The sequence below is a fragment of the Mesitornis unicolor genome, unplaced genomic scaffold (assembly GCF_000695765.1).
Source record: "Mesitornis unicolor isolate BGI_N332 unplaced genomic scaffold, ASM69576v1 scaffold10138, whole genome shotgun sequence".
Lineage (NCBI taxonomy): Eukaryota > Metazoa > Chordata > Aves > Mesitornithiformes > Mesitornithidae > Mesitornis > Mesitornis unicolor.
The window spans coordinates 149,470-176,467 of NW_010199791.1; the positions used below are offsets into that span (position 1 = coordinate 149,470).

At 44.8% G+C, this 26,998-nt stretch overlaps 1 protein-coding gene across 1 annotated transcript in view; it reads left to right on the top strand.

Annotated features, from left to right (window-relative positions):
• The window catches only part of BACH2 (BTB and CNC homology 1, basic leucine zipper transcription factor 2), a 98,863-nt gene that overhangs the window by 66,041 nt on the left and 5,824 nt on the right, over positions 1-26,998 (top strand). Inside the window, exon 4 of the mRNA XM_010189555.1 lies at positions 16,457-18,001. Coding sequence (XP_010187857.1) covers positions 16,457-18,001 — 1,545 coding nt within the window. The remainder of the gene's footprint in view (positions 1-16,456; positions 18,002-26,998) is intronic.

Sequence of the window (26,998 nt, forward strand, 5' to 3'; positions counted from 1 at the left end):
TCAATGTATCTTGCAGTTGCAGGACTGAGAACACCACCCAGTAAGAGCTGCCTCAGACTTTGTTTAGTTTTTGCTTCCTTTAAAAAAATGAGCCTAATCCTTCTCTTACGGGATTTATTTCACTATTATGCATGAGCTTTTCAATTGGAAACCTCAGTTGAGAAGGCATAGGCAGGTAAATTGAAGCGTTTGATCACATTATGACCTCTGTCTTCAGCTGGCGGTGCACAGCCGAGGTGACCCTAATGCTGCTGTGCTGGACCTCCTCCAAGCAGCTCTGTGGAGCAGACGGGCGCTGCACACCGTAAGCTGCTCTTCACAGCGAGCTTGGAGGGTTTTCAGTCAATCCCAGCCTCGGGGGCCTAGACTGTGTGCATCATCTGCTCTTGGACTCTCAGTTTAGTTCTCAGATACGGTTTTTCTCTGAATTATTTGGTGAGATTGCAGTCCAGTTCTGAAACTGGTTTTCTGAAGAGGAGTTGCATAGCTAGAGGAGTGTGAGGATTCATGGTCATTTCTTGTCATTGTGCTTTCTGCCTCTTGGTTGAATGGTAAGGTGGTAATAAAGACCTCTATACTCTATTTCAGGAATGGATGTTTTATTCTTAACTGTGCTTTTCTTTTCCCAAACTGCTCTGATTGCAGGTACAGGAAAAGAAAGGTGTCATATGTGTTCTTGAGAGACTTCAAAGGTGTCATTGCAATTGTAAAGAGCAGAAGAAATCAGCATCATTGTAACTACTTGACCAAATTATTTCCCTTCCCAATATTATTTTTTTTAAAGCCAAGGTTTTCATGGGGCCTTTTTGTAACTGATTGTGTGTGTTATGGGTTTTTTTTATTTAAGGGAAAGGAGAAAGTAATTCCATTTTTAGCTTGCAACCCTTGTCTCTCTGTCAGATGGGTGTATACTTACAGGAGTTAATGAATGCCTGTTTCTCATTTCTTCTCTTCGAAAAAAGGTTACACTATCATTGTCTTTGGAAAGCTTTTGGACCAGCTTGCTTTTATATGTGCATGCCAATTTTTGGTACCATGCCAAGCACCCTGTTGAGACTCTAGTAGTGACTGACAGAACAGAAAGAGATTTTGAGGTTTGGGGATAAACCCTGTTCAAATGGCTAAAACTCTGTAAAACCTGCACAGCGGTCTGCTGGAGAGCAGATGGAGAGCTGGGCTCTGTATTGTGCACTCCACATGCCCATCTCTGCTGGGGTAAAATAGCTTCTGTCCTGACACCTTTGAACACTGGGTCCTCCAGCACCAAATGTGGGAAGGACTTGAGCCCTGCTCCCTCTTCAGGACAGCAGCCACCCCTGGGCAGGTTGACATTTCCTCACTCTGTTTATGCATGTAGTTCTGGCACATATATGCACTTGCTCAATCCTGTCAGCTGTGTATCATTCTATTCTGGGGAAGGTGAGAGCAGTGCTGGAAATGACACAGCTCCAAAAGCTTTACTCCTTTTACCCCCCCGAGTTAGTCTTCGCCTTAGGTTTGTACAATAGCTACCGTTCAAGGGGGAAGCATCACTTTTTTCAAAAATGAGGAGCTATGAGAGATGCCGTGGCTGCCCATCAAGTGAACGTGTTTGTCATTTGGCTGATGAGCTCTCAGCACTTCACCAGTGCTGTTTTGCCAGGGCTTTTTAAAGGTCCTTGAGAAGCTTTTACAGCAAATGAAGTAACCTTGGCAAAATCCTGTGTTGCACCGTGCCCTGCCCAGCATTCCTGTAGTTCTTGCCATTTCCTGCCCCTTATGGCTGTGGCTTTGGACAGCAAGTGCATTTTGTATTACCTAAATGAATGATGTTGTAAACGTCTTTATCTGCAAGGGTTTTTACTGCATGCTGTGGATTTGCACAGGGGCGAGGGGATTTTTATTTTTTGTGAATATGTGCTGGTTTGTGCCTCTCTGTTATTTCCTCTTTCATTGTCTTTCCCCTCTCTCTTCTACCTGAAACATTAAATTAAATCTAACATAGCAATACGTTTAGACAGAGGCAACACTTGGCTATGCCAGTTCCCCGGTGGCTTTAAACTGCTGGCTGCAATACTGCAAACAAATTCAGACCCCGGCTTGGCCAGCAGTTCCCCCCAGCTATCTGTGTGTTCACTCCCCAGGCTTTATTTTACCTACACTATTGGAGACTGCGGAGTCACAGCCTATGTCTCATTGTTATGCATGGATGGGAAATATTCCTGTACTTATTTGCATTCATTAGCTGTTGGTAGTTCCTCTGTTGAGGTCTCTAGCCTTGTTTTTACAGTGCTTTTGGCAGTGTTTCTGCACTTGGTGTGTGAATTTTTATGATCTGTTGCATGTTATTCATGCAATTTCCTGCCCCGTAATGGTATCAGTTTTCCAGACACAGAGGAATACAAACGAAAACCCAGGAGCCTGCATTAGCATAAAATGTCCCAGTTCTGTCAGTTTGATTAATTTGTCTCTTTGTCTCCACTCTATATGATAAGTGCTATTAATGGTTGCAACACTTCATATGTCAAAGTCTTTCTTCCTAATGACTTGAAAATGTGGTTTATTTCCCCCTTTTTTGTATTATTTTTCTCATTTAGCATTCCACTCAAGTATAGATTTATGCCATGCTCTTTCATTATCTTACTGGTTGCAGCACTGGAGTGATTACATATGGTGTAGGGTATGAGCAAAGATGCGATCCCAGGGGCAGCAGCTGCTGATGCAAGCTGAAAATAGATCCAGCGTATGCTCAGCACTTTTCCCAGAGGTCTTTTATTTATTAGGAACAGTCTTGGTACAGGACAGCTCAGACCCTCATTTAGCAAGATGACTTTTTGCCTTTCAAGAACAGTGCAATGACTTTGCTCTATTTACTGACTGCTGTGTAATTTTTTTTCACTGCCTCCTATCGAAGCAGTGACTTTACCTAACATAAATTGTAATATAATCTTGATTTATAATGAAGTCAAGAATGACAGGCTCCATTTGAAGTAATGGAACTCGACAGATCTAAGGTTTAAATTAAATAATCCTATTTGTAAGACAGCATTTGTACATGGTACACTGATTTAAAATGAACTTCAGTTCTTCTTCAGCAAATCCTTTACCGTTCTGTTTTGCCTTCCATACAGGCTTTTTTTATTTGGAGAGAGCATCTTTGTCTTTGTAAACGGGTGTGGAACAATACATTATTTTCTTTCTCTTACCAAAGAAATTGTCATAAATTGTTTCACGGAAGAACTTTTTCATTAAAGTGGAAAAATGAATGCAGGTCACTTATTCAGGGCAAGCCACGTCTCACCTGCTTTGGTGGCCAGAAGAGATCAACTGCTGAGAATGAGGAGGTTGCTAGAGGTAAAGTAGAGAGTAAGGCTGCAGCTCGACTCTTCCCCTCCCAGGAGCAGAGGTCCATCCTAGCAGTGATTTGTGTGGAGGGAGAAGATCGCCTCCTCTGAGCTGTCCTTCCATCACAGCTGGCAGAAACGGCCCAGCTTGTGCATTCAGTATGATAACCTGCCTCATGCAGCGGTGTCACCCTGCTGTCACCCTGAGTCATCAGCTTCCTCCCCTGCCAAGCCCTGACAGAGAAAGTGTCACTTTCACATCCGTAGTGTTCAGGCAGCATCAGCTGCCATGAACAGGGGGCTTGGGCCTGCAAACCCTCAGCCCCACTCCACCGCTGGCAGCCTGCCCCCAGCCTTTGCATTTGTCCTTCCCCACCAGTGCTCAGAGGTCTGTTGCTGTGGCCTGGTAGGGAAGAGCTGAACAAAGCAGGGGCTTTACTTGGTGCTTTCCTAGGAAGACATCTTTAATTAGGGCTAGGTAGTTAACGAATCCACAGGACCTGGCTCAAAAGAGGATGGCCTCTCCCAAATCATGGCTGTGAGAACGGGCCACCTGAGCTGGAACTTTAATGTTGTGTCTGCCCTGCAGCGAGTGGTTTCAGGCCCACGTAGCTTAATTTTCCTCATTTTACTGAGCTCCACCAACAAATAGAAGATGACATCCAAAGGCCAGCCTGTGACCTCCGACTGCCAAGGAGGGTGTTGGATACGGGGCCTGGAGCCCGGCCCAGGTGAGGCAAGAGGCTCTTGCTCCCATCTCCAGCTCTCTAAGTGATTAAGAACTTTTTTTTTCCCCAATACTTGCAGGAAAGTAATAACTTTTATTTCCCACTGCTGTTAAGAAAGGACAGGACTCAGGAGTGTCATTTAGGAATGTGAGGAAAAAAGAGCTCACAAAGCCAAAGCAGTGCAGGCCAGCAGAGGAGGTGAAAGTGAGGAGGATCCATGCAGCAAACACGGCATTGACATTGTGTGGGCCCTTGCTCCTCGTCGAGGGAGTAAAAGCAACAAGGCCCAAGAATAAAAGTCCATCAGGAGGTTTTAGAGTTGCTGCTGGTAGCTTGCACACAACCCCATCTCCCTCCTCCGACAGATGTGTACATGGCTACGGACATGGCTTTCTGTTCACTTGGAATTAATGGGATTATATACGGTGGGAAAGGAGGCGGGATACACTGAATTCTGCAAACACAGAGCTTCAGCCTTTGCTGCTTGATCTCTAGAAAAATAAATAAAATAAAATAGCAAGAACCAATTCCAGGATGATTCAGTATGCAAATAAACTGTTTTTCATTACTCACAGCACACATAAATGTACACTGGTGACTGAGGCAGCAGAATAACACTTCACTGTTCATTATTTTATTAGACAGTGATAATTGTAGTTAATATTTTCTTAGTAGTGTCTCTGAGAGTTTATTTATACTGTTAATAATCTGAGCAGCTGTAATGATGCTGACTGCCAGAGCTGTAGCCTTTTAGAGGCACTCTAGTGTGGCAATGGTACTTTGGTAATAGAAATCCAAGGAGAAAATGATCTTTTCGGAGCAGATGGGTCTAATTCATTCCCTTTCACACACGTTCACATTCTCTTGTCTTTTTCTCACACTAGCATGTGTGGGTGCACGTGAACATATGTAGACATACACACACACAAATAGCTGTAAAGTCCTAACCTCCACCCTCCCAGAACAGGGAAGTCGCATGTCAAGCTGGAAATGCCATCATTTTTCTATGTAGGAAGTATTTCTAGGGCAGGCATTTTCTACCCCTCACTTTCTGGGTAGGTCCTAAAAATCTTGTGTATGAAGTGGAAAGGGTGAAGTCAATTCCTTGGGGCCAGCCTGAAGTCAGACATGAGGTTGTGGCTGTGCTGGGATGCTGTGCCCATCATTCCCATCTTTCCCTGCCTTCAACCGCTTTGCCATGGGGTGCTCCTGCTGAGCCTGCACTCCTCTAGGGACTAAAAGAGCCATTTACCTTTGCTCACAGCAGACATGAAATCTCAGCAAGAAGGCAAATGCCTCCATATATTTTTTTCTGGTGAGATTTATGAAGCCTCGCTAACCTTCTGGGCCATTGCAGGAGGAGTTAACTGCTCCTCATGGAGGACAGGAGGGGACCAAATTTGCCAGCTCAGCAGTGGCTGGTTCTCCTTGCAAACCCACTTTGCTGAGCTGAGCGGACGTCACTGATGAAATGTGAATGCCAAGCAGTGGAACAAAAGCCGCCGTAATCCTCAGATCTGTTAGTAGCCATGCAAGAACAAAAACGAGGTGAACGCAGAGAAATTGCGTGTCCAAATACCGGAAATTAAAAGGCAGGGCAGGGGAGGAGGGGAAGGAAAACTGGAACAAATGCTGCATTTGGCAGGTTTTGTTTTAAAAATACAATGCCTGCAGGAAGTCAGGATATTTATACAGGGTTTCAGCCTACCAGTTTATAATTGTGATTGCTTAGTTACCTCATGAAGTACAATAGTAAAGCCTTTGACGTTCAGTTCCTTCCACAACCCAGCAAAAGCATCTCTGGATTTGAAATGTTGCAGTATTTGCTGAGCTGCGCTCTCTGCTACCCCTGCGTAAGGATGCCAGTGATTTTATATGTTGTGCCACGCCGGCGTGTGGTCACAGGCAGCGCTGGAAGTGTTGGCATTGTCAGCCCTGTGGGAACAAGGCAGAGCATCCGTGAGCTGCATCGGATGTTGTCCGGCCACGTCTCCTGAGCCTGCTTCTTCCCCAGCTCCTTTGTCTCCTGATTCAGTTCCCTTTCCTAGAGTGCAGCCTTGTGTCTTCCTAAGTCATGTCTAACAGAGCCTGTTTCTTCCTCTCCTATGCTACGCAAAGTATAATTGTAGGGCTTGTAGCGAGATGCCTTGCTGTGAAGTGTTCCTTGTTTTTATAAAGTAATTACAGTGTATTTAATGCACTGTGTCTTTAATACACTGTATTATATAGTTTATTAACATAAATAAATTCTGCCATGCTTGGGAAAGAGGAACCTTAGTGTAATTTACAGGTCTTTGTATTTTTTCTATATTGTTGTGTTTGCTTGGGTATTAATTGCAGCTTTGGAAGCTCTGAACCATCCCTCTAAGCACTCTGTGAATTAGCAAATTTCTACATGTATCTTCTTTTCCTGCCTATTTTGATATTTCCTAACGTAACTTGGAGGCTTCTAGAGTTTCTCTTTTCATTTTAGAAGTTCTTAAACTGCCTTCTGTTTCCCCTTTTTCTCCCTGCTTTGGCTGATGATATGCACCTAAACAGATCTTTCACAGTCTCTTCTCTCACAATTTATATTCTGCGAAAGCTTTCCCACTCCTTCCTCCCCCCTCCTTATTGCTCAACGCTTTCTTTTTCTTTTCTTTTTTAATCTGGGGGTCAGTTTAGTTTTCCTTTTGCAAAAATATGGGACTGATTATAATTTTAAATTGCAGTTACACTTCTGATGATGCTCTTGGGTTCATTTTGGGAATCTGTTCGTTCCTGCTTGTTGCTTCCTCGTGGGTTTCAGCATGGCTTGCAAAGGCACTCAGGGAGAGAAGGTAGCGCTTCTGCTGAGCCACCCTCCTGTGTCATCCTTCATTACCGTGTTCCAGGTTTCTTAAGATGCCAGTTGCATTGGGAAAACAAATTTATTGCAAAGTGCCAGATATCACAGCCATAATTCCCTTTGCTTTATCTTCCAGCTCATGCCTGAGTGTTTAAACTGCTAATTAGTGCCACTGGTTTTTGTGCATTCTGTGTTGATCCAGTCATGTCGTAGCTGAGTCGTTCCTTCAGAGAAGAGGTTATTTGAAACATCCTCTTCTCTAATTTTCTTTCTAACACCTCCACCTGGAGTCTGACCTAAGCAGCCTGAGAGTTTTCCTCCAATTTTTTTCCCCTATATTTGCCTGCAGGTACCCTCTTGGCCATAGTTTTGAATTATCTGTGTTCTCCAGTTACGTTGTGAGCCATGTGTTAACATCAACATCATACCCCAAACCACGTAATTAGTTAGGAAAAACTTGTCTCCTTCTGCTGAAGTTCATTAAGGTGTTTTCTCCAAACAGCGGCTCTTCAGCTGTCATCCCTCCAGCTTGATGCAGACTATTACAGGCAGTATTCTCTTCATGTTTTAGTAAACTAGTGTTTGACTTCAATACAAGTTACCCAATCTTCCAGTCTACAGCCTTTCAGTTTTGAAAGCATATTCATCTATGTTTGGTAAAGATGCCTCCTGTTTCCCGCACTGAAATGTGTCAGCAGCAAAGTATTGAGGCTTATGTCTGGTGATTTCTACCTTCCTCCTCAATAAACAGTGCATTTTCTGGAATTTGTGGTGAATTAAAACAAATAATTTGCCCTTTAAATTTTCAGGGATGGGAAGGATGCTGGAAACACCCAGGATACTGTCAGGATTTCCAAAAGTAAATTCTTCATTCTGATTTGAAACCAATCTCACTTTCCAAAGGTCAAAAGAATTTCAGTGGGACTTTAATAACCCCAAGATGAAATAAAGCTTGAAGTCGTGGATTAAAATAAACATTGCAGTTGGATCAGGTGGATTTATTTTTAATTTTATTACTCTGATTTTTTTTTTTAATTCCTTAGACAACTTCTGATTTCATATTCCCTTTTGGCTCATCTGACTTTATTAGCTCCAGGCTTGGGGGACAGGATTTCTGAGAAAGCTTCAAGGCTGGGGCCATGACCATAGTGAATTTGATTTGGAAAAACCCAAGTATGGGGATGCTTTAACTCTTACTCTCTACCCGTAAGCCACGTGTGGTCAAACGCTGACATAACCAATAACGCGGGCATCGATCTGCTGGCTGTTTATGCCATCTTTACGCTTGGCAATCAGTTCCGAGCCACTTGCCCTGCCGTCAGCACTGACGCACTTCTCATGGGGCAATGGACGCGGTTTGCAATTACTGCTGCCCATCCTCGGGGCGAGTCTGGCATGAATGACCTCTCCTTCCTCCCCGTCTCGCCTCCTGCGAGGGCATCTGCCACTCGGGAGTGTCAGGATGTTCTGCACTGAAGGGTATTGGTCTCTCTCTCCCACTCAAGTGGGCTTTGAGGACGCCCTTTGAAGTGCTGCCACTGGACTTGTTCGTTATGCCACAGAAATGAGAAGTCATCTGGTTTCCTCCTTCGATTTGTAAATACTTTCACATAGTCAGTCAGTGCTTCTAGTGTAAATTCATTGTCTGGTCAGAAGCTGGGGCTTCAAAGCAGGGCTGAAGGGGGCACTTGTGCCTTTTTTTTTTTTTAAATCACAAAAATTGGCAGTTGGACGAGCTCTTCCAATGTGGCATCTTTTGTAGAAGTACTGCTAAAGGGAGTTAAACAACTTCTTGAAGCTCTCAGCCCGGTGCTTCAAGAGGCTGCTGTGGAGGATGCACTGGAAAGATGTTGGGATGTCCCTTAGCCCAGCCTCAGTGTGGCTTTGCAGGTGGCAGCTTTTTCAGTGGGACTCTTTGCTAAAAAAATAAAAAATAAAAAAAAAATGTGTAAATCTGCCTCTCAAAGAAAGGAGCTGCATGTCCAGGTTCTCTTTTCCCCTGGTGTGCCCAGGGCTCTCTGTTGTGGAGGCCTCCCACCCTTGCGATGCAATGTGATGTGCAATGTGATGTGATGTGATGCGATGTGGGAGATGCTAGACTGTCATTTGGACTTTGGGTCACTCTTCTGCCCAAATCTGTACATGTAACCTGAAGTGGCAGAATGTTAAACTGGGGACAGCAGAGTATCTGCTTAATTTAAAAAGGTGGTTTTAGAGTGAAAACAAAAGCCTCTCTTCATCAGTCTTCTTCATCAGTGATTTGTACATTCCTAGCTTGTTTAAAAGCCCAGATTATACAAATGCCTGCATCTGATGCTTCTCGCTCAAGTTGAATTTTACAGAGTGATTACTCATTTTAGGAGCTCCACAGCTTTATGAGCAGATAGAGGAAATACATCTGTAAGCTGCTGGTGAGAGAACATTTAAACATTGTTAAATTAAAGAGAGGAAAATGCAGTAAAATACTGGCATGGCATTGGCTTACAAAAGCACTCTTTATCATCTCTTCTTCTGTCTTTTTACCACTTCCTGCGTGGTCCCACCCCATGTAAAAGGATCACTGTTTCAAAACAATTCCTGGCTGTAGGCAGGCTTACTTTGTGCATGTATAGAAACAAACCACGATAGCTAGCACCGTAGGTTTTGCACATGTGACTGACCTGCTTAAGCCTAATAATATATTTAAATCTTTCAGAGAGTTTTCCAAAACCAAATAAGCTCAAGCTTGGAAAAACAGGATCTGCCAGGCTCCACCATCCCAAGTAAAAATAACTGAGTAAATAACCAGGAAGTCTCTTAACTCTTAATGGAATAACAGCTTTGGTGACTGATTTTGGTTATCAGATTACACTCTGAAAATAACTTCTGTGCTACACTTGCAATTGGCTGTAAAAGAAAAAGAATACAGTGTGCGCTAATTTTAGCAAATAAGATTAGAGTTAATATTTAATCCCAGAGACCTTCTTCAGGCTGTGGAAGAAAATAGCAGCAGTTGACTGTCACTAATCTTGCCTCCTATTTCTAGCATGTGTTTGATTATATAAGTTGTAGTGTTAGGAACACGCTGGCCAAGTGAGAAGTTAGTGGTTTGTTTGCTACGTCCTTGGGCTTATTAGGCAAACTCCAGGGCTGAGATGGATTTAAAAGGTCTCCTCCACCCACACCTTTGCACTGCAGTAGCAACACTGAGAGGTCAACAAAATGAGTACCACAGCAGGCCCACTACAAAATGTATGCAAATAGCAGATTGATTTCGAGTTCTGCAAGAAACAGTCACAATTATCCTATGTTTCCATCCAATTGTTTAAAATTAATGTTTAGTTTGGGATTTGATATTCAGCTTGTGAGGTTGGATTCAATTTTCCTTTTTTCCCTTCCCCACAAAAATGCTTAAAAATTAAATCAGTGTTTGGAGATCAGAGATGAGGAGTTTCTAACTGTTTTTCGATGCTTGGAGATGAATTTAACCTGAAAACCAAATTACTAAAAATACAATCCATAATCCTACAAGCAGCTTGCCTGCTTGGCAGAAAAACCATCAGTACTTTTATTGATTTCCACAAGAGTCCTCAAATGCATAAAGGTAATAATCTGCGCTTGTGCTGCTCCTTCAGGACTTCTGCGTTTGCAGTGGATCTGAAGGCCTGACCACCTAATTTACCGCCAGTTTGGTGGGATTTAGCAACTAATGTTTTGCAGCTCTCATTGTATCCCCGGAAGGGGGGAGGGGGCTCTGCCCTCCCACAGCACCACCAAAGAGCCTGTTCTTTGACTATGCCCCAGGTATGCTTTATCTGAAGAGAAACAATTGTGTGCACATTTGCTGTTGAACTTTGATGCTGTTTTCTAGGAGATCATTGGCACTGAGCCCTCATTCACACAGAAATTAGACCTGGCAAAGCCTAGGGAATTAAAGCCCACCTCACCGGAACAAGGCTGTGCTTCATCAGTTTTGCTTTGCAGTACTCGGACATCAAGTATCCATCATCTTCCCTGGAAAGCCTTCCAAGATTGCATTGAATTTGCTGTTAGGTTGAGAGTCAGGGAAAAACCCCTACATTTCTGCAGTTTGTTCTCGCTGCAGTCGGCAATAGCACCCCGTAGCAAACTAGACAGTTCTCTGCTCTTGATGTTAGTATGCATCAGATTACTGTAAACATTCTCTTGCTCCATTTTAGATATTGCCTTGCCAAGTTTTACATTCCTACATGTTTACAGTGATCTTTCCTTGCTCTTAATCACTTTTCCCCTCTTTAAATTGAACTCAGACTTGCTGGCATTTTGCAGGGGTTGACCTTCCCAGCTCCAGATGCAGCTTTTCATACAGATGCCATTCGGAGCAGGGTTACCAGACATCCATGTTTCCCTTGGAAATAACCTTTTTTTTTTCCCCCCGTAAGAAGTACTGTCTGTGCAGAACTGGAGGATTTTGTCTATTTGTCTGGGATTTTGAGACATCTGGAAGTCTGGGCAGCCAGCTAATGAGCGTGCACTGATGAACTCTGCAGCGCACAGCGAGTCCAGCCCATCCACAGAAATGTCAGACCTCTGCCTGTACTCCAAGGCCACATCCCATGTGTTCAAAACAGCACAGAGGCCTCCACGGCATCCTTGATCAGCTGTCATGGAGGAGACCCGATACAAGTGGGAGCCAGAGCAAGTTCACCCACGGTGCGGTGTCTCCTGTGGTGCCTGTGGGTGTGCGTACAACTGCATTTAAAATAGAATTTCTGCCCTAGTAGTCCCTTATGAAAATACGATGTTCCTAACGTGGAAGTGAGCTAACCCTCCTCCTAATTTTAGACTAGTGCGTGCCCAGTACTAGAAAAATGTTGTTCTAAAAACACTCTATATTTGCATCTGTAATGCTGCCATCTTTACTAGCATTTCTCATTGCTGACTCTCATCTCAGCTTCTTATTCTCCCATCTGACAGTGATCAATATTGTTTTCCTCAAATTAGCCAGCTTTTCATTAATGATATAATACCAACCAAAGAAGAAGGGAAGGGAGGGAGTATAACAATGAAACAACTATTTCTCCAAAAGGAAGCAGCATTACCCGGAATGCATTGAGGAAATATAATGAGAGATGATGGAGGAAAATAAGGGAAGGAAGATTTCCTCACACAGAGGTTTTAAGTAGAGTCTGGCAATGATCTCCCAAAGGAAGTCATGGAAGTCTGGTCACTTAAATCAATTAAAACTAACCAGAGCATCTCATTCCACAGGACTCTGTAAGGAGAAAAGCAGTGTTGGACTGAACTAAAACAGATTTTGCATGCTTATTTTCTGCAGGGATGCTGTCTGTATTTTGCGGGTACATTCAATATGGCTAATGCTGATTAACAGCTCTCTTGATGGTGATTATATCATTGCATTATTTCCAGCCTGTTCCTCAGTATCATAAACTCATGAGGGCACAGACACACAAAACACGTCCCCCGGCTTAGCTGGCTCAGTCTGAAAGACAAGTGGCAGATAAAGGGCTGGAGAAGTTTCTTTCCTTCACCTTAGCAGAGGTCAGGCTTATTGTCACCGCAACGCTACATTGACGTAGATCTCCATAGCCCACGCTGAGCGTGGTGTACCTGTGGCAGCACGGCAGAGGCAGCAGCTGCACATGGACCCCCAGTGCTTGATCTCTGGGATTGCTGTAAAGCAAGAAGCTGTGCCAGGTGGCTTAGGTAGGGCTGCAGTATCTGTGTCCTTTGTGCACCAGGTGTGCAGGAGGGTTCCAATGCATACAAGACCAACTAGGGAGAGGAGAAAGGCAAGGTAAAGTGATCTGTCCTTAGACTTGGTGGGGTGTTTGGCATGTTTCAGGTACACAAGAGAAGTTCTCTCCTGCACTGCCTTGAAAGATAAGGGAAAGTGAGCCTCCGAGAAGCTGAGATCTTTGCTTTGCTTTTCTTGTCTGTGTGGGCATTGTTGTTTTGTGTGCGCGTTTTACCTTTTCTTTGTCTTTTGTCTTTTGTTTTCTGGTAGCCAGTCAATTCCATTTGAACAACAGAAATGGGAAGAAATTGGAATAAGGCAAGTGACTGGAGGGCAGGGAGCAGTGGTTTGGCATATGAGCTTGGACAAGGTGCCCAGTGGAGCTTCCCACAAACTGACCTGCCTACTTAAGCATTAATTACATGTAAAATAAGGTTTAAAAGCAAACAAATCTTGGACATATGGAATCTTATTTACAGTAGCAGAAAAAAATAAAGAGATCGCTACTGTCATGTGTTTTACCCATCCAGCAAAGGTTGCTCTACTGTCATGTGTTTTACCCATCCAGCAAAGGTTGCTCTCACATGTAAATGGAGACTGTTATATCAGAGAAATTACCTGTTTCCTTCTGCAGGCACAGATCAACCTGGTTTCACTCACTCTTTTCACTGGGGTGCATCAGTCGGGTCAAATCGTTTTAAAAGAGTGTTCTTAGCTCCTCCTACAGAAATGCTTGTGTGATGGTAATACACACAGCTTCGAAGCCTTTTCTTTCCCCATGCACGCAGCTCATAGCCACGCTCCAGTGCCTCCATTCCAGCCTTCCTGCCAGAGTGCATCAGATGCGGGCGGTCCCAAAACTGGTGGGGCTGAGGCAGGGGAGCCGATTCAATATTTAGACAGCTTCAGGCGACAGAGATTGTGCTGGCTTCCACACTTGGCAGCAAGCTTTGCATCCGTTTGTTACCAAAGTTATTGCTTGTGCAGTTTCAAGCATTGGCACTTGAGAGATTCCTCCCTGAGGGCAATGACAAGTGCTGGGTGCTTGGAGTGAAGCTTTCCCCCTTTGGGTCTGAAGGTTTGTAAGAGTGAGGAAAGTTGTGAAACAGGGTAAGATCTCTTAACAAAGTCAAGGTGCATGTTTGACCAGCATTTTCATCATCCTTCACCTGAGGCATCTGCTGGGCATTGTGGGGAGCCCACAGCACAGTCTCGAGCTCTGCTTGTGGTGCATCCAGCGCAGAACATCTGTAAGAGCTGTCTCGCTGCTGTTTGTTATCACGGTGGTTTATTGGGAGTGAAAACCTGACTCAGCGTGGGAGACAGCCTGGCTGTGGGGTGGTGTGAGTCAGCTCCAGGCCCTGCCGCGGCAGACAGGCAGGTGAAACCCTGGCCCAGCACAGGAAAATAATTTAATTTGCTTTCCAGCCATCCCACCTAGTGGCCAAGTGACACAACTGCCAGGAGAGCTGGGTTTGTGAGTCCCTCCTCATCAAAGGGGCACCCAAAAACACCAGACGGTATTTATGGCTGCTCCTGTGGACCTACGCTGCTGCAGAACTTACAGAATGTGTAGGAATATGTCAGCCCCCACACTGAAGATCGTATCAAAGAGAAACATCGGCCTGCGAGTAGCTCATTAAGTTCCCGAGCAATTTTGTTAATCATGCTGCATAGATAAAATGCAGATAGGCCTTTAGTGAGCAGATAATCTAACAAATAGGCAGAAAGTGTAACGCTGATAACGCAGAGATGGGTTTAATAGCCAGCTGTAAATCTAGGCAATTCTGTACCAGAGGCGTATTGTAAAACAGGAATGTGCAAATGTGTAAGTATGTGCATGAAAATGCGCTGTTTCTTAAAATAGCAGATACAGCAGTAATATTATGTATGAAAAAGCTATTGGGAGCAATTTTAGAGGTGTTTTAAAATATTTTTCTCTCCATCAAAGTCTGCACCACTTGTGCTATCTTCATAATCTGACATCACAAGTGCAGATCTATGAATAATAAAGGCTTGTTTCTGGAAGTCAGGATTTTCTATAAAAATCTGCAAGCTCTACCCCTGGTCCTGAGGCAGTGTTGGGAATTTATAGGCTTTTCATTGGGATGAACTAAATTATTAACTCAGATTTATGCTAATCACAAATAAGATCATCACAGAGTCATGGTCTGTTGTCTCACTGACCTCTTGAGCAGCTTCTTGCTCAGGTGTGATAATTCAACTGGAAAGACAGGGAAAAGCAGCTCCCCTTCAGGGTATCCCATACCTGCTGGATAGGATGTTCTTCTGAGGAGCTGGGAAATGCGAGTCTGAATCCCCTTAGCCTGACGAAGGGACCTGGTCTTCTACTTCCTATGTCCCTCTTCTGATCTTTTGGCCATTTTATGAAAAGTGGACAACAGTGCTTCCTCTTCTTGATTGTTTTTAAAGAAGAAGCTGAGCTGGGAACACCTACCACAGACACCTGCAGCCAGAAGAAGATTGCAGGCTGTGCATCCCAACCTCACATAGGTGTGCAGGTGTTTAGGTGCTCTGAATCCCATGTAGATGCCTTTCAAAGCACAGGGAACTCAGATCTGTGAATACCATTTGCAAGCAAGACAGTTACTTGCCGGGGTCGTGTAGAAGGTGTTTAGTGAAGCCAGAAATTGTGTTGTGGTCTCCCAAGTCTCAACTTAATGGCCAAATCACTGAATCCACCTTCTTGTGGAGAAACATTTATCCTTGGTGGTGAGCCCTAGTTTTGGCGCGGCCTCTCGCTGCTTCGTGAAGAACAGAGTTTTCCCAGTACTTTTGTTTCCTGCCCACTGGGGAGAAAAAATGCAACAGAAGTTAGTGCCAGTGCATTTTTGGTCAAAAAAAGAGACTATATCTATAGTTCACCGTGTGGCTTTGCAAGTGATTTGATTGTTGCATGTGAATATATCGCTATACAAAATCTAGGGGGAGGAAGTGTGTATTTTTTAATAGATGATATGTGAATGTAACGTATGGTGTAGACGAGAAAAAAGGACAAGTAGTGGTGTGTAACTCAGACGTGGAACAGCTGATTGGAGATCACTCTCCCGGAAACAGCTGTTACTCTTTCTACAAAAAGAATGATGGAAAATTATGTGCTGAGGTGGGAGTCGGAGTGATTTGTATCGCTTGAACTGCGAGTAGGGGTTTCTTTCCTGTTAGCTATACCTTAGACCCACTAAAACCAGGAACAGTATGAGGAGAGTAATCTCCATGGGATGGAGAAAAGAGCTGTGCAGTCATTCCTTACTTATTATTTATTCAGCAATGGTTTGCAAAAAATCTGAGAAGGAAAAAAAAGGAACCACTTTGCTCTTGAATGAGGCAGAAAGATATTTTCTATATTGATGAATTTTGCTATATTGATGAATTTTGCTATAATATTAAACGTTTCCTTCCAAAAACACTTTTGGTATTTAAGGGGTATCTTAAGCTTGAAACCACTGTTCACCAGAGCTTTCACTGGGGCAGAAGAATCAAATTTGAATTGGTACTTTCAGGATGGAGTGCTGCATCACGGTTAGAATAAGATCCATCCGAAAATTAGCAACGTCCACACCAGTCTGGTTTTTTCAGCTGTTTATTACAGCAGAGGCTTAGTTCATAGGTCTTCAAGATATGTGGGAAAAGTAATGCTCAGCTCAACCTGGGCAGTGATGTACAGGAGCAGTATAAAGGGAGCAGTTACTGGTTGTATCATCATTGCTGATCTGATAGATGAGTAGCTGGTGCTGAGCAGTATTTATTTCTGGACGCCAGATCTGTTAGGTTATCTGACTGTGTGATGAAGGACTTGGGATGATAGCAAGCACTGATGACTATTTCCTGCTCTTTTTTGCAGGTCACCGTCAGGGGATTTGGTCCGTTGTTACAGTTTGCCTACACTGCTAAGTTGTTACTCAGCAGAGAAAACATCCAGGAGGTCATCCACTGCGCCGAATTCCTGCGCATGCACAACCTGGAGGACTCCTGCTTCAGCTTCCTTCAGACGCAGCTGCTGAACAACGAAGATGGCCTGTTCCTGTGCAAAAAAGATACCACCTGCCAGCGCATGCACGATGAGGAGAACTCGGATGGAGACGAGGAGGAGACGATGGAATCGGAGACGTCAAAAATATCTTGCCCAAGAGAGAGGATGCACCAAGAGCCCTTCAATTTTGAAACCACTGTTGCTGGAGCGGACAAAGGTGAAGGGATGCTGCCTGACTCTGACATGCTGAGAGATAGCAAGGACAATTTGGACAAAGATGCAGTAACACGGTACCCTAGATACAAGAAATACCAGCTTGCTTGTACCAAGAATGTCTACAACACATCACACATCAGTACCTCAGGTTTTGCAAGCACATTCAGTGAAGAGAGCTCTGGAAACGGCCTCAAATCAGGACTTGCTGTGGGGCAGATAAAAAGCGAGCCTCAGAATGAAGAGAACGATGAAGAAAGCATCACACTTTGCCTGTCTGGAGATGAACCTGACATCAGGGATAAAGAAGGGGATGTTGAAATGGACAGGAAACAGCCAAGCCCCACTTGTGTCGACAGGCCAAAAAGTGGGTCCTCTCCTTCTTGCTTGCGGTCTTTCTTCAACAGAACAAAAAGCATAGATTTGGTTGGCTTCCCCAGCACTTCCCAACAGCACTTTGGCAGGAGTCCAGCATGCCCTTTTGAAAAAGGGACAACTCAGGGTGACCACAAAACTGATTACGTCCCTTTCACAGGGAACTATGGACAGTCCCATGCCATGCAGAAGGATGCTTCCAACTTCACAGTGGGATCGCCGCTCAGGGGGCCCGGCTTTGAAACTCTCTGTAAGCAAGAAGGGGAACTGGACAGGAGGAGTGTTATATTCTCTTCAAACGCTTGTGACCAAGTAAACACTTCGGTGCATTCATATTCTGGTGTGAGCAGCTTGGACAAAGACCTCACTGAGACTGTGCCAAAGGGTCTGTGGGCTGGCAGTAGCCAGTCTCTCCCCAGCTCCCAGACCTATTCGCACAGCGGACTGACAGCTGATCACTTGCCGGGAAGGATGCGGCCGAACACCAGCTGTCCGGTGCCAATTAAAGTTTGCCCTCGCTCTCCTCCTCTGGAAACCAGAACCAGGACCTCCAGCTCGTGTTCTTCCTACTCGTACGCAGAGGATGGCAGCGGCGGCTCTCCATGCAGCCTGCGTCTTTGCGAGCTCTCCTCTTCCCCTTGCTCCCAAGGCCCCCGTTTCCTGGCGCCCGAGCACCAGGAGCCCGGCGTGGTGGGGGATGGATTGTACAACCCGGTCCGAGCCCAGATTAAATGTGAGCCATCCTATGGAACAAACTCCAGCGATGAGTCTGGGTCATTCTCAGAAGCAGACAGTGAATCATGTCCTGTGCAAGACAGAGGGCATGAGGTAGGGATTCAAGATAAGTACATATATCGCAGTCATTGTGACCCAATTAATCTCTCGTTTATTCTCTTGAATGACTTGGCATTTTCCCAGCACTTTCATTGTTTGTAGAGGCAAAGAGTAAGTTCTATTTATTCCCCCATCAGCTGAGTGCACGTGGTTGACTTCACATAAATAGGTCTGCTTGACCTCCGAGGTGTGTGGTGCTTATCAGAATTTGGGTATGGGGCAAGAGCAAACTGCTGAATGATGAGGGTGCATTGTTGTGCTTAGGAGTCTGCTAGCAGTGTCCTGTCCTCCTCCCTCCCTTGTCCACAGCAGAAAGCACCATTTCTCGTCCTTAGCTTGCCGAGGTGCTTCCAGCTCTGCTTGTTACTGCTGCTGGTGTGTTGGGGCAACCTCAAACCATGCTTTCGCTGGCACCGACGGTCAGGCAGCCAGCTCAAAGAGCCCCTGCTGCACATTGCTAACAGCCCGAGTAGAGAAGGCAGACAGAGTGGGAGGAGAAGGAGGTGTGAAATGACTTGAACAGTTGCATAGCTGGCCACCCTCAACTGCGGGAATGGTATTCAAGTCATCTTGTGTGTGTGAGTGAGTGAGTAAGTGAGTGAGTGTGAACGTCTCACACATGCAGGTAAAGCATTTTGCCTCTGTTAAGTGACAACTGAGATGATGTTCCCTGCCCAGGACTCCACTTTGTTTGGTGGCAAGCTCTAGCAGCCATTGCATAAATGGTTTTGAAGAGAATTTATCCTTTAATTTCCAGGGCTGTTAGGAGCCTGGCACGGGGACGATCTGGGGCTGAAGAGCAATTTGAATTGTGAAGCTGTGAGTTTCCATGCAGGTCTCCCGTGAGAGGGAGGAGAAAGAAGGCCTGCTTTAAAACCAGATGAGCCTGCTAGATATGCTGCTGTGATAACTGGCTAACCATGATCGAGTGAACTATGTGAAGTCACTAGTTTGAGGGAAGACTTAAATCATGGAGATGTGTTGTGGAGCCCAGAAACTGAAAAAAACCCTCTATGTTATCATAGAGTTTCGTTTGGAAACCACATGACCTGGAGAGCATTTGGATGCAGCTGCATATCTGGGTCCTCTAATAGTGCTGAAATGCTTCACTGAGACCTTGTGCTTAGCATGGGGAGCAGTGAGTGCAAGTTTGGGGGATTCACGTGCTGTGAGCACCCAGGACAGAAGCAGTTGGGCTTAGTTGTAGGCTAAGGATGAAAGGAGCAAACTTTACTTTATCCCTCAGTCCTTATTCCAGCCACATCCTAGGCTCTGGAAGATACCTTCCACAGATGTGAGTGGTTCCTTTAGTTGGTTGCTTAGCTCTAAGGAAGGGCTGAAGAGCCTAGGGAGCCTCCGGTGTCCTAGGCCCTGTCATACTGTAGCTGTGCTTTTGAGAGGTTCTTGTTTGTCCCCGTGTCTTGAGCTGGAGACAGTGCAGGAGGCAGAGGAGTGTCCTTGGAAGGTGGCCTGGAATACTCTGCATGGGACCTCATTTGGGAAGCCCTACAGCAGAACCACTCAACTAGGCAATACCAGGGGTACTCGGCAAAGTCCAGTCTTTATGAGGGGTGGAAGGGAGCAGGGAGTGGGACCGAGGGGAGCGTCGGATCTCCACCCACGTGTGCTGCTTGCTCAGTGAGTGCTAATGCTCAGCGTGAGGCAGTGAAGAGGGCAGGAGGTTAGCCTTTTGGGGTTTGGTGACTAATTAGCTTTCATAATTGGCTAATTGTGTGGAGATGCTGCAGCAGAAATAAGCCCGGAAGAGTCAAATAAGGAGGGTATAGGGGATTGGTGGTGGTTTGCCAAAAAGAGCGTGCAAGTGTGTGCAGAATAGCGTGAATGGGAGGAGAGGAGCAAGCAGGTGGGGTACGAGGGGCTGTTTTGGTGTGCCACTGGCAGGCTGACATGTCTGGCTCTGGGGCAGAGCTAGGAGGGGTTTGCTCCCCTTCTGATTTTGTTGCTGGTTTCCTCTTGGGAAGATTTTCTGCACTGTGCTGAGCAAGTTTTCTCCCTGGGACTGCTGATAAGGCGGATTTTTCTCCCCCCCCCCCCGGGCATTTTGATTAGGACTGCTAGGCATTAAAAATGTGGTGAGGAAATTAATGCTCCGGGAGATTGCACTGCACTATCCTGAGCAAGCAAAGGGTGAACAGATCACACCAGTGCTTCAGTACAGATTTTGTCTGAAAAATTGATTTTTAAAGGTTGTTACCAATGCAAGAAAGGACATTGCAGCCTCATTAAACTATATTGTATTTATACAGCAACATGGGGTGTGTATCCTACAATTCTGCGAGATCAGCTGCTGTGGAAACCTCAGTGAAGGATATGTTAAACCAAGCTGTAGAAAATCCCTAATGGCAGCAGGAAGTTCTTGTGTAAGCCTCTTTACCTACTTTTAGCAGTTTGGCTGCCATTAAAACAGCAGGAGAGACCCACAGCAGTCTGAAATGGGCTGCTTTCTGTCCTTTGCCTCCCTGCAAGCTTCATGGGAATCTTTCTGCATTCCCAAAATTGTCGGTTTGCCCTTGCTGTCGTGATGACTTCCTAAGCAGGTCCCTTGCCCCTGTCATATCAGATCACGCAGTGTTTGCTGAGCTTCTCTTCAAAAAGCACCTGATAAGATAGCTGGGGGAGACATACAGGTGCACACCGCTCCGCAGAGCAGTGACGAGCTCTTCTGCTGCAGTTGGGCTTTTGTTTGGGTGGGATGGTCTGGTGGGAATAAGCCTGATGGACTCTGACCCTTGGTTATCTCATGTGTCTGCTCAGTTTCCCTGGAATTTGGACCTTGTTGGTCTTGATTTGGGTCCCGGAGTGCTGTCATGCCAGAATTAATGTCACACAACATCACTTGCTAGTGTACTGATTGTGTGAGAAGTAGGTGAAAGGTTTCTTCTCTCTGCTTTTTTTGGGCACTGTGTTTTCCCACAGGCGGATGCTGTTCCCAAGTTATTTGGTATTAGGGCTCAGTGTAAGTGCCATGTGGTTGAAGGTGATCCTGCTCTGTGGCCAGCCTCCCTGTCCCATACAGGGGTGCAGGTGTCAGAGGAGGTGGCAGTCCCCATAACACGGCTGGTAAATCCTCTCCAGGTTGTCTTTGCCGTTCATTTTCCTCCCTGTTAAGGAAGCCACCTTAAATCTTCTGAGATTTCCCTTTCTTAAGGCTCTGTGACAGAAGCAGCAAGTGCAGTGTGGGGTATCCCTGTGTTACGGAGTCGTGGGAATGGTGCCATTACTTGATCTGCTGGGACTTTACAGAAACATTTAACAGTTTGTGTTGTTCTTTTCACCCAGCTCCCTCAGACCTCCGCAGGTTGTTAAAAATCAATTATTGGGATATAATACTGAAGAGAAGACTTATGCTTGGTTCTTGCAGGCAGGTTCTGACAATCCTGCTTAAAATAGCAACAGCAAAACAATAAGCCCTTGAAATAATGAATTGTTGAGAAGGAAGTAGTCTGTCAATCTGTTAACCTACTTAGGAACAGAAACTTCAGCACTACCTACTTTTCTTGATATTCATTTTCATCAGCAAGTATCTATGGGGTTTTCTCTGCTAGAAAACTTGTAAAAAATATTGTACTGCTAAACCAGTTAAAAAGAAATCTCAGCTCAGTCTAATTTGATGAGTGCATTTTCTTAGGAAAAGAATAAACAAGAGTAGGAGGAGGTAAGAGGTGGAGTTTTCCAAGAACTACTACTATCTAGAGAATTTTATTCAATGTGTCTTTCATTTATAGTTCAAAAGAATTTCCCGCCTGGGTTAGTGACTCACTTTTCGAAGGAAATTTTCATGAAGGCAGAGCTAATGCAATTGGACCATTGAGGATATTGTAGGCAAATAACCTTCAGCAAGTCCAAAACCCTCCACATTAAGCAACAGGCAGCTGCCCTTTCTGTTTGTCTGGTGATACTTAGTCTTCTTCACTGCTTAATATTTCTACTTAGTGAGAAGTATTACATAGAAAGAAGGACAACAAAAAAAATACATATTAAGTTGTTAACTTGCTTTTGTATGTAGTTCCTCCCCAGAATTTGGTGATTGGTCACCCCAGCTTTCCTGGTCTTACTAGATTTATAAATTCGAATATGACAAAGTTACAGTCCATGTTCTTCTCTGGTGGATTTTCTACTGACCAGGATCCTCAGCAGCATCAGAGCACTGGGAACTGTGTTTGGCAACATCTGTTTAAATGGAGTCTTGTCAAACATTGGTCTTGCAAGATTAACTTCATGGCAGTTTTGTTTTCTTTCCTGCCCTTCAGTAGGAGTGCTACGCGTGCTGGTAGCAGAGAGTTACTGGATTACAACAACAGGGAGAGTTTTCCATTAAAAGCTTGAAAGTTTGAGAAAGTCCTTTTAAACACTGTATTATTTCATTGCAGCCTGCAGTCAATTCTGTTATGCTCTGTGCTGAAGCCCTTGCTGGAGCTCTTGAAGGACTTTTCCAGTTCTTGAATTTTTTCCTGCAAAAGCAGATTTTTCAGAGAAATACTGCACTTCATCCCCTCTCATTTCACTACCCGATCTGCCCTTCTCAAATGCACTTAACAGCTTCTGTCGGGGTTTCTGTGCTATCCCTGGTCCCAGAAAAGACTGTTAAGGGCAGGAGTGTGGTATTTTCATGCCCTTGGTAGGGCTGGACGCCGGGGACACTGTGAGCACCGAACAGGAGGACATCAGCCCAGCATTTTAAGCAGCAGCAGTGCGTGATCTGAATACAAGTCCATATCATGGGCTAAAGGATGAGAGCTCCATCCACACCTCCTGATGGTTGGATTAGAGCCCTCAGCCTGGGGACCAGCCCCGTCCCCCAGTTCTCTGAGGCAAGTGGCAAATCAAAAGGTCACCCAAGTTGCCTCCACCAAGTGCACAGACGTGGCATCTTAGGCAGCATTTGCTGACCCAGAACCTCTTGTGGCCCTCAGGAGGTGAGGCTAGAGTTGACCTCAGGCAACTACGTGCCCATCAGTGGTCCTGTGGCAGATAGGACAGACTGTGTGCAGTGGGACCTACTGATCAAGCCCGTTTCGGACGTGGTTTGTTGACACAATGGGAGATCTTTGCTGCCTGGGCTCACCATTCTCCTCTTGCAGTCCTCTGCCATCTCAGTGTGGTTGACACCTGAAAACAGGAGGTGCTTTGAAGGCTTTCCCTGTGCCAGCAGACAACAGAGCGAGGAAACCAGTGAAGAGTACATGTCCTCTCTCTTACACAAAGTGTGGCCCATTGACTTTGTGCTTCTTAGATAGCCTCTGTCCACGTTAAATCAGGTAGGTCCCTATTCTGTGGAACCACAAGCGGTGCCTGAAATAGTGTGTAGGCAGTCTAGCCCCTAACACAGGTGGAGACACCTCAGTTCCTGTGCTGGGATTAATTTCTTCCCGAGTGCTTGTGGAAGACAGACTTGCATGCTGAGGAAGATACTAGGAAAAACAGCATTACAGTTGGACTCTTCTATGTGAAGCAAGTTACCCCTTTCTAATCAAAAAAGCATTGGTAGGATTTAGGCCCTGTGTTAGATTGCTTGGCTGGGTCCTGAGAGCTTTCCAAGAGCCCAACAATTTTAAGTGTCAGAGGTTTTCAATAACTCTGCCTTTCAATTTAAGGGTGTTAAAGCAACAGTTTTATTTCTCACAACTCTGGAGCAACTGATGAAGATTTTGAGCCATTTCTAAAGGTCAGGCTGGTACCTGATTTCCACCCTCCCATGCCCAATACATAAGAATTACTTTTTCTCATGGATAATATATGAATCTTTTTAGTTACTGTGATGTTCACCCAGGCTTCAAGGAAGATGATGTTGAAATTTAGATACAAAGAGCGAAAAAGCTAATGTTACTCATGAGGTAAGGAAAGTCCCTATACTTGACATTTATTTTTTAATGTGGATGAATGCAGGGCCTTGGTCCTTTCCTTTGTTCCAAGGAAAAAGAGGGGGGGAAGAGCAGCAGCAGCAGCAGTAACTAGTACAGTAATTGAGCAGCACAGCAGTGACTGGCATATGATCCAAGCTGGCACTAACTAGTGAAGCTTGAAGGAATTAATTGGTTATGTATGGGCCTTTCATGTGCTGAGTCAATGGCTGTCCCTGTCTGTCTAGATCACTGCTGTCACTTAGCCACTCAAAGCAGTGACATTTACACTGGCATCCTATTGCTAATACAGCAGGGGAAAATGCTGCAAAATCATAAACAAGCTTTCTTTTTCCCCAGGGTGGGTTGGCTGTCCTCTCGGGGGTGCATCAGCCAGAGCCAGGGGCAATAGAGGCTGCAGTGGTAGCGGAAAGTGATGGTTTATTTGTTGTGTGGTGGAAAAAGAGCTTCTGCTGTTGCTGTAAAAATGCAGAAAAAATGATAGGAAAGAATTTAGAGCTCTGTGAGGTTAGCTCTGGCTGGAGTAACCCCTGGAAGGAGTAGTAGGGATCTTGCTTACATTTCTAATTTGAAATAGTCCAAACCAAAGAGTACACAGTCATTTCCTGTAAAAAAATCATAGTTATTAAAAATAAAAGTTTACGAGAAAACATACTTGCTGGGTTTTTCTTACACATGTTAGAAAAGACTGACTGTCCTTTTTCAGACACCTCAGGTAAGGTCTCTCTCACCTACCTTAGGTACTGTAAGTTGTAGCATCTTAGAATTCTAGGTCTGATCTCTGCTTTTCCTGCAGCCAGGAGGAGGGAGAAGCCATGCAGGATGCTTTCCCATCTGAAGGCCTCTCTGTCCTCGATGCTAGCAGCAGGGACCAGGACACCAGCGAGTCCCCGCACATTATTTCAGGCTCTAAGTGGGTCAGATGAATCCCACCCATGGCACAGTCATCGGCTCTTGCAAATTGACTTACCGCTCTGTTGTGATAGATACCAGCGGAGTCATGCCCTATGCTGCTGTAAAACTCCATTCACCTCTCACTGCAGCAATACCCCGGCACGGTTATTTGCTGTGCCTGTGCCAAAGGCTTGGTGGTGGTTTTTTTCAGTTGACAGCTAATTGCGGAGAGGGAGACAAGCAATAAAAATGCTGTGAATGGTGAAGGAAATGAGTCTGACTCACTTCCACTCTCCCTTTCACGTTTTTAATCCTGTGCAGTGCTGCCTGTGACAGGAACGGGATTATGTTGGGTTTACTGATAGCAGCCTCTGGCCTGCTGTGTGGATAGTTTTATTTTCAATCTGTTATTTTTTTATGAATCTGTTCCTATTTATTTTCCCATTTCCCCTCAGCGACTTCTACCTGACAGATTTAAGTCACTTCTCTTTCATTCCCATTCCAGCTACAAGCACATCTCCTCCTCGCAAGTAAATATGTTTTGAAAGGGAGAAATAAAGTTAACATCACTTTCCGCTTTGGACTTAAGAAAATAAGGGGAAAATGGGAATATGAAAGGACTGTATTTGCAGTGAAACTGTGGTGTCTTTCAGAGGAAAGCTCAGGCTGTTTTCATTTTGAGACCCTGGTTGGAGCTCGAGAGAAAACCAGGTGACACCAAGTTTATGTTGACCGTCCAAAGGCTAAGGAGAGGAAATCAAACAGGGTTCATGTCATTAGTTAATGTCAGTGTGTAAACAAGGTAGTCCACATCACCGTGTCTAAGGTCAGCCTGTGTGTGTACAAGCAGGAGTTTGGGAAGATTGAAGCAGTGTTTGTCTGCTGGTACCTGCTGGTTTAAATTGACCCATCAAACAGTGTGTTACAAAGCAGTGCCTGGACAGATAGGGCAGGGGGGCAATGTTCAGGGCATAAAAACATCCAAAAGAATGTTGTGGGTGTTTGCACTGAATTTCACGTGGCCTATGTTTGAAAATGCACAGAGCAAGGACGGAAGAGCACAAGAAAATGCCAGCTCATAAATAATGCAGGGAGCTGGTTATTGGCAGGTCCAGGTGCCCGGTGAGGGTCGATCTCTGTCAATGCCAGAGGCCACCACTGTGCATTTGTGTGGCTCAGCAAACTGTTCTGCAGAAGCAAACTCAGCTCTCCAATGAAAATAACTTATTTCTAATCTGTGCTGATATTTTCTTTATCTCCAAATAATTGAAGTGCACCGTTTGAAGACAATAACCGTGTTTTAAATATCAGAGAAACCTTTTCAACACAAATCTTTTGCTTGGCATGAGCAACTTAAGCCTCTTCTTTGGTAGCCTGTGTGCAGAATAGTCTCCTTGACCTAGAGGTTGGATTGTACCAAATGGGGACAGAAATGTAAATATTTACTGCCATCTTTTGGGCAGTGTGGGTATGACACGAAAAGAGAAGGGGTCAATCCAGCTACTCAGTTGTCATCTTCAGCTTTGTCAACTGATTCTTGTTTGACCACCAAACAGAACAGTCCACCGAGGAAGAATTTTTTTTATAGTCTCAAGCTGTGAGTGAGGCCAGGTCTGTAGGGAGATGTGCTCACTTTGATTTGAGCAAGCTGATAGGTTTGGGGAAAACAAAGCTAACAGAAGTCTTTGAGTGCATCCACCATTCTCCAGGTTTTGAGACAGTGTGTGTTTGTTGCTCCAAGCTGTCAGGAGCTTTGTGTTTTGCTTTGCTTTAATGCATAATCAGTAGGAGTTGGAGAGATGCTTGGAATTACTGAAGTCAGAACCTGGAGCTGCTGTTGCATCGCCTACACTCAAAACAGGTTGGCCTGAAAGAAAAATGTTTTACTGCAAGTAACTGAAATTTTAGACTGATTGGGGTGGTTTTTTTCAAGAAATGTGACTTGGGTGCTCTTCAATCTACAGAAATACTAGAATGTCAGCAAATACTTGTTTATTTCAAAATGCCTGTATTTTAACAGGGTAGGATATGTTGAGCCACACTCCTCTGACCCTTTCTTCCTATATGGTGTACTGCTCAGTCAAGATGCTGATTAAGCAACCTTTCCTAATTGCAATATGGTATTTTTCATCCACTTGAGGTGTCAGGTTGCATTTTTAACCTCACACCTAATCAAACTTTCAATCCTGCAGGCTGTGCAGGGACAGGTTTCCTG